We start from the raw sequence: 7828 nt of genomic DNA on the forward strand, positions 1-7828 counted from the left end.
AGACCAATATAGATATATTATATGGTAACTGGTGTACCTAAAAATAGTGGTGACTTAATAGAATAAAGCTGCACTGTAAAGCATTGGGGATTGCAGTGGTTTTGATGAGACTATTCAGTAGCCAAAATAAGCTATGTCCTAATGGAATAGAGCTGCAGTGTAAAGCATGGAGGAGAGACAGAAAAGCAGCTAGTTATTAATTAGACCTAATACATATTCTGGAATAAAAACACAAAAATAGTTAATATGTTCACATTTTATTATTCAATATAGTCCTCTGTACATTGACACAATTGGTTTTACAAAATGAATTTTACAAGACCTCTTTGGATAAATGCAATGTGCTTCCATACACGTATTATAGACCATTGGTACAGAACCTGAAACTGTCTTCATTTGTTATGTATTTTTGTGTTGTAACTTTGATAAGGCTTCCAAATTAAGGTCACTTTTATCTGTCATGTCCAGGCTACTCGAAACTTGTGCAATTTGATTCAATGTCAAAGAGGTATCGATCATCTGTCATATTATGGGTGAGATGAAATAGATCAGAAACACGTCCTACAAAGTGGTCAGGCTTTTGTGGTGCCCTATTGGCCTTGATGTTTCGATGTCTGGAGACGGTAATGAAGATCTGTGCTGGCAGGAACTTCAGAAGTACAAAGTTGCCATTTGTCGGAAATCGTTGCTCGTAGTATTTGGCTATTTTTGTTGATTCTTTCTTTGTTTGAAGTTTGAGATTTTTTTGACGTCCATAGTGGGTTTCAGGAGAACTGTTGGAAGGTCATATGTTCCAGAGTTGACCACGCATGAGCCAGGTGGTAGGCATCAGTTTCCACCACCGAAGGACAGGAGAAAGATGAAGAGTGTAGTCTTGCCATATTTGCCATTTTCCCGAAGGTCAACAGCTTGATTACTGCTGGCACCTGAAAATAAAGGATAAAGAGAGTTGAGTTTAGGTCTTTTTGTGAAATTTTCTTTTTACTTTTTACATTAGACTATAAATCTAATGGTCTACTAGGTCTAATACGGGATGAATAGTTTAGGTCCATGGACCGTAAGACATTTGAAGTTAAGCCACCACTTAAGGTAGTGATCTGAAAGTTGTGCTTAAAATTAATATTTTGTGGCTAAGATTTTCCAATCTATTATATTTTGTAGACATTAACATTGAAGAGTTCAAATTGTATACTTACATTGTGGTCAGAGGGTCTCCAGCTCATCGGATGGATGTTCTTCACGACCAACCTCATGGACGTTAGCAAGAACAAGGCCCTTCTGGGATGTCTTTCTTTCTTTCCCAAGTCATTGTACATAGGCCAGATGAATATCCTTTGATCGGTGACTACTAGACTTCTGGATTCTGCTAAGATCTAGTCCAACACCAGTGTTCCAAAAGTTTGAAGAATGTTTCAAGAAGTCCTGAATTTTGCAGATATTCCTGAGAGAAGTTGACTTAGAGTTCTGTGTTCCTCACCACACTTGTTGGCATAGCTAAGAACGTTGATTTGTGGGCATTCGTATCTACTTTGTAGGTGTAGAAATGGTTCTCTGCTTGGTCCATTAGTTTTTTGTCCATTGAAACCTTCCACTCCCAAGTCATGAACATGTACATAGATGAAAATGTCCATCAAGTAGAAATGTCTAGTAATGTCCAAAGATTATTTCCAAAAATTTGGTTCGAGTTTGATGCAATACGTTATTGTTGTCTGATACAATTTGCTACTATATGTTTTCATGGATATTTTACATGTACAAAAACACCAAAAGTATCATTATACAATATGAACCCCCTAAACCACCCCAAAAATTACAAATTCTCTAAATTGTTATAAAAATAAATTTTACATTGCCTTTCATGAAATGTTTTAGAATTTTTGAAGCATATTATTGCTTGCTAATAAAATATGGTAAAACGTCCCATTCAATGATATTTTCTAGGACATCTTTTGACGCTCTTTACAATAGGTCGCATTTATCTTATGTACAATATAGATCACCATTGACATTTTGGTACATACAGCATAGTAATAAATAAAAAAAAAAATAGGATTTATTCTTTCTTATTTATACATTCGATATAAAAAAAAATGCTCTTAAAACTGAACAAATTGTGAACTTTCTTACCTATGCCATTCCCTGAAATTTAAAGGGAGAAGGCAGAACACTTGTGCAAAAATCATCATATATTATATTTTTGATTTTTTTTTTTTTAATTATTATTTGCATCAAAAAGTTGTGACACCAGATTCTGGTGACAATTCACTAACTTTTCCATAGTTTCCATTGCTCTACGTGATGATAGAAAGCAATTGCTGCTTACTTTCTGGCTACATGCAGGGCAATATGTCCTGTGCACATGAGAAAACCTAGAATTGTTATACTGTAACTATGCATCAGTTGCTAAAATAGAATTTAATTCATTACCCTCTAACCTTATTTCTCATGTTATAAAACTTGTACAGAGCATATTTTTTCTGAATGTAATATATCATTTTGACACACATCTCCTATGTCTATGATGAGAAAGTCTCATTGTCGAATTGACCATGTACCAACTTTCTTGCTCAAAACTCACAACTTTCCTTCAACTTCTGAGCCTAAATTGACTTTTTCTTCCAAAGTCTACAAGTATTTTTCATTCAAGAGCATTAATTTCACCCCAAAGTTTGGAAAGCCTCCTGCTTAACATGCTTCGATGTAACCCGCTTTCTCGGTGATTATGCTATTGCTATTACTATCGTAAGGGTCCTTGGTGACGATGACATTTAGCTTTGTGCTGATTTGCTCATCTGAGTAAGCCGCCTTAAGGGTTAGTTTCTCTGACTGTTCAAAATCAAATTGGATTTCCTTCCCCATCTGCACCAGCTGTTCCATCGTCTTAGGGAGAGGGGATTTGAGGAACCTCTTGATCTCTGGGTGCAGAGTGCTAATAATGTAACGGATCATCTCCTCCTCATTGGCATCAGCATAAAGTCTATGATACAAAGCTCTTTTCTTCCACACAAATTGCTCAAGTGGTTCCCAACGTCTCTGAGGAAGATCTAAGTCCCTCTTGATTGCTTCCCTAACGACTATCCTTTCACAGTACTGCAAGAAAGCTACTTTGAAGTCATGCCAACTTTCTACTGTCTCCTGCCTATATTCCCACCACTTCTTTGCTGCCCCGGTCAAGTGGTTGTCTACTTGAGAAAGCCAAACTTTCTCATTCCACCCACTACGCTTAAAAAACTTTTCTAAGTTCACTAAAAACTCACGTGGATCTTCTGACATTTTGGCATCAAACTCAGGAGGAGCCAAAATATCAACAGAAATGACAACCCAATGGTGTGGGTGGCAAGATTGAGCTGGCAGTGGAGGTGGTGGTGGGGGTGGAGATGATGGTGGGCTGGGAGCATAAGGATCAACAATCTCTTGATTGGCCTCTGCCTCTTTTTCTTTATCGCTTTTCTCTCCATAGAAAGACCTCCTATGCTTCTCCTCCATCTTACATGTCCTACACAAGTTCTGATCAGCCTTACTAACCATTTTTTCAAAACGAGAGAACACCCCTCTCCAAGAGTTCATCTCCCTCTTCACCCACCTTTCCAAGTTCACTAAAGTATCTTGACACCTCATCAAACAAGCCTTGATAGATCGTTTCCACCTCTGAATCCCAACAACTGGGGACTGGTCATTCATGTTAGCATTTAATCTCTGGACTGACCTCTTAAACCCTTTCAGCTCATTCTCAACCTGTCTGGAAACTCCAGAAAGAATATACACCTGCGTCTTTCTGACCCTGTCCAACATTTCCGCTGGACTACAAGTACCTATCTGTAGAGCCACAGTTTGTTCAGGCACAGAGAGAGCGGGTGCTACGATGCTACTAAGAGCCATGCTTGCTGCCATGGTCACAATTTCAAATTGTTACAATGTATCAAATTTTCAAAAATATTTAAATTTTTAATTGTTTTGCCGAGTGAACAAAAGTTATCACTAATGAGATTCTCAGCAAGAAATTACTTGACATGTAAACCCTTCTCTCTATGCTTTTTGGGTTAAGAGCACTTTCATAAAACCCCCCAAAAATTGTACAATTCCTTCAGAGAAGAAAGTAACAAGGTATAATTTTCAGTAAAGCAATGCAATTTTTTGTTTTAAAGTTAAGCAAAGATAGGAAAGATGGTAGATGGATATCACCCAAGAAAAGTGTCCAGTCCTTTCAGAAGTTTTGTAGCATGAGAGGAATCGCGATGATTAGAAGAAGACTTGTCCAAGGCTTCAATGCAGAGAAGATTCTTCTCACAAGCGGAGAAAAGAAAGTCTTTGAGTTAAAAGTGAAGCTTCGGAGAAAGCTAACTATTGAGCCGGTAACGATCCTTGAAAGTCGGTGCGAATGCAAGAGAAGAGAGAAAACTACTTCCTATCTGCTCCCATCTGAGTTTGTGAGGATAGTTTTCCAGGCTCAGTATTTATACTGTATCTTGCCGAGCTCGACATGTGAGTTATCAGCAAACCCCAGTCTACGTTTACGACGCTCATTGGTTGGAGCTTCTGTCTCCCTGACAACCGGAACATTGGGATGCCAATTCAATGCCCCCCCTCCTTATGATTCAGCTAACACGTTGAAGACTGTGAACACTCCAGCTTTGGAAGAATGTGTAATTCCCTTTCTCTCTCTTTCTGTGAAAACACGTAATTGAGCTATAATAACCAGGAGACACATCTCCCACGGAGTATTACACGTCTTCCCTGTCTGAAATTGACAAAAAAGGTCTCATCTCATTATTTTACCAGATGGGTGACGACCATGTCCTCCCACTTTACACACACCTACGTGTAGTATACACACATATGCACTCTCATAGACACAATCTTGTTTGTGGAGTGGGGTGGTGGCACAGATTCGTTGACTCACATTATTTAGGTCGGAGGAAATTTTGAATTTTTATTGAAGTGGGTTGACAAACAGTCAAGGCCGTTGTATAATATGTCATATGTTGGGGGACTTACAACAAACACACAATGGGGGAAGAGATCTACAGTCCAAATACAAAATCAGTGACAGCTGGGAATCTGACGACTTGCTCGATGGAGGAGTTTATTCCTCGATGGAATAAGTCTAGAGCTAATGAGGCAATAGAGGAAACTCTGAGATTATTTTTTTTACAATTAAACGTTTGTGTGCTAGGGTTCAGGATTGAGTATCAGAAATGCAGTGAAACTTCTTCAAATGGCCACCTCTTGGAGAAGACCCCACCATCCATGAGATTCATTTTCTAAGTAGACATCTCCCTGAGAAGAGCATTGAATGCATATTTTGAGTGGTCATTTGAAAGAAGCTTCTCCATAACTATATATGTATATACTGTTAAATTATCATTTGGGATGAATGACCCTAGACCAAAATAATATCTTAATCAAACGGATGGGACTTTTTGAAACCAGATGAAATCTTATGACTCTACTTGACCAAATCGATCACTCATCATATGAGATATAGGACTATGGAGATGCGTATTTAGCCAAATGAATGATGCATTGGAAATTCCGAGTAATAGAAATCTGGTCATAAAAGTCATAAAACGGTGTCAGTGCTCTTCAGTTTTGGGAAATGGTTGAGTACTTACTTCAATTTATCCTCTGACCTGTCAATACATGAGATGAATTTTAGTAGAGTTTCTTTTTTTTTTACACCAGTTGAATCATTTCTTTTTGCATTATGGAATTTGTGGGTCAAGATGGGACTTCAAAACAGGGAACATAAAAACGATCAATTTTTCAATTCAGAGTTGAGAAATTATGAATTTTTGAACCTCAAACTCACCATTGGGTTGACCGAATAGCACAACATGGTGGTTGCAGGTAGATCTGGCCATAGTCTGTTGACCACCATAATCCTCAATATCATCAATGAATATTCTAGCCGTTACATTTGGTCAAGGTGAAATCCAACCTCAGACTGAATTTTATTAACTGTCGGCTCCATGAGTTCTTCAGATCAGATCCATTTAAAATGTATTAGTCCCACCAAAAAAATATTGTAGATTTATTGGATGAACCCAATGACTCTTGAAAATATGCCATCACGGCTGGCAATGGGGGTTCAAACAAGTTCTTCACATGTTTTCTAATAAGCAACAGGCAGCTAATAATGATTCACAAAAAAGTTGTCCAGAATTAATAGAACATGACTTCATATCATAAACAGCGCCACCTCTGTCCACAGATTGTTTGTGGAATTGCAGCTGAGCTTAAATTGCTTTAATTAAGGCTGAGTTGGAATACCAAATGAAGTCACTTTTCAGATATGGAGCTGTTTCTGGAGGAGAGCAGCCATGTTTTCTAATCCTAGACAACCCGTTTAAAATGTTGGATGCTGAAGACCGCCAGCACATATTTAACAACACCCTCAGTCCTATTTATTACTTTTACAACCCCCCACTCGATAGCTACTGATCCATTGCACATTGAATGGGAGGTCTATGAATGGCTTTGTCTTGTAGAAATTTCCGACATTCTTTTTTCATTCTCCGCCTTTGTTCTTATAAAGAGTTCTTTGTGTTCTTTGAATCTCTGCAATTTTCTACATTTAGGTTTTTTTTTCTCTCTTTCTTTTCAGTGCTGAACTCTCCTCTGGCTAGCTGCAGTTTTGGCCTTATTTAGTCACTGTTCTTCAACACCTACTCACTGACTAATTTTCCTGGTGACTCATGCCTTCTCACAGGCTCGGCTTCTGGTCCCACCATGCTGTACTTCCAAGCTCCACATGCTATGTGAGGGGGATTGTGTGAACAGAGCACAAATTACAGTGTACACCTTCCAATTTTTCTGAGTGGGATGTCAATTAAGCATCTCATGCATATTATCTGTGGGAAGGTGGAGAGGGGGATTACCCTACATCGAAACTTCGCTCCTTCAGATGAGAGAGACGAGGAAACCTGCTTCACATCTGTTGCTATTGTAAGGCGCGCAGCGAGAGGCCGGGCGGGAATCCATCATCGCGGAGAGATGATTTCATTATAATTGCAAATTATCTTTCAAAAAAGTTTTCCTTGCACTGTGGAGTGTGACTGCAAGTAGAACTGATCGTAGCTTCATCCATAGCCTTCACCATATATGTAACAATATATATACATCATAAACCATATCTAGTGACCATCTACCAATCTGTGAGTCCATCTCAGTAGACATTGGGTCAAAGTCAGTAGTCTGGAGGACCTATCGGGTGGTTCTTGAGCATAGTTTCTTTTGGATGCACCCTTCTTGTTAGGTTGTGGGCCCTATTCAAGGGTCATGAGTGTTTTAAGGTAGCAAAATATTGGTTACTGTGGAGTCATAACGTCACCCTTTAATATGTTGGTCCGACAAATATATATATCAACACTATATTAAATTTAGGGCCCAATGTCCTCAACGCTGATGTCTAGATATTGGCTACTCAAGCCTTTCAATGAGATCCAGGACCCAGCATGAGACCCAATAGTATACAAATAGAGGAACCTATGACCCTCATTATCGCCCACCCCTAGCTGGAATGTACTTTGGCAGGCAAAACTTTTCTCTCTATAAAGAATAGTGTATAGGGTTAGAATCACTGAACCCCTTGACTTGGTGGCAGTACACAATAAGGGCAAAAAGCAAGAAGCAGCAGACTTCTGCTAAGCAAACTCTTCATTGATGTCATGCCGATCCTATAAGTTAGAAGAGGCAATTGGGATTCCAGTAGGTAGGAGGCAGTTCAAAGAGATCCTGTCCGGCGGTAACGAAATACTAAAGGTTGCTTCTGAACAAGGTTTCAGCAAAATGATTCACACAGCTCTACAGTGTCCGCTCTTATTATACA

General features: G+C 38.9%; 1 protein-coding gene across 1 annotated transcript; it reads right to left on the reverse strand.

Annotated features, from left to right (window-relative positions):
• Positions 1-241: 241 nt before the first annotated feature.
• Positions 242-4429, reverse strand: ARC (activity regulated cytoskeleton associated protein). The gene is made up of 2 exons (XM_077271341.1): positions 1197-4429; positions 242-926 (listed from the first exon to the last, which is right to left on the reverse strand). Exon 1 carries the CDS (start codon positions 3889-3891, stop codon positions 2686-2688), a length of 1206 nt encoding a protein of 401 aa, XP_077127456.1. The 5' UTR covers positions 3892-4429; the 3' UTR covers positions 242-926; positions 1197-2685.
• Between the last annotated feature and the right edge of the window lie 3399 nt (positions 4430-7828).

Source organism: Ranitomeya variabilis, chromosome 6 (genome assembly GCF_051348905.1).
Source record: "Ranitomeya variabilis isolate aRanVar5 chromosome 6, aRanVar5.hap1, whole genome shotgun sequence".
In the NCBI taxonomy this organism is placed as follows: Eukaryota; Metazoa; Chordata; class Amphibia; order Anura; family Dendrobatidae; genus Ranitomeya; species Ranitomeya variabilis.

Bases quoted from the DNA above. Each gene is read 5' to 3' on its own strand.
- ARC (XM_077271341.1), bottom strand. From the start codon at position 3,891: ATGGCAGCAAGCATGGCTCTTAGTAGCATCGTAGCACCCGCTCTCTCT.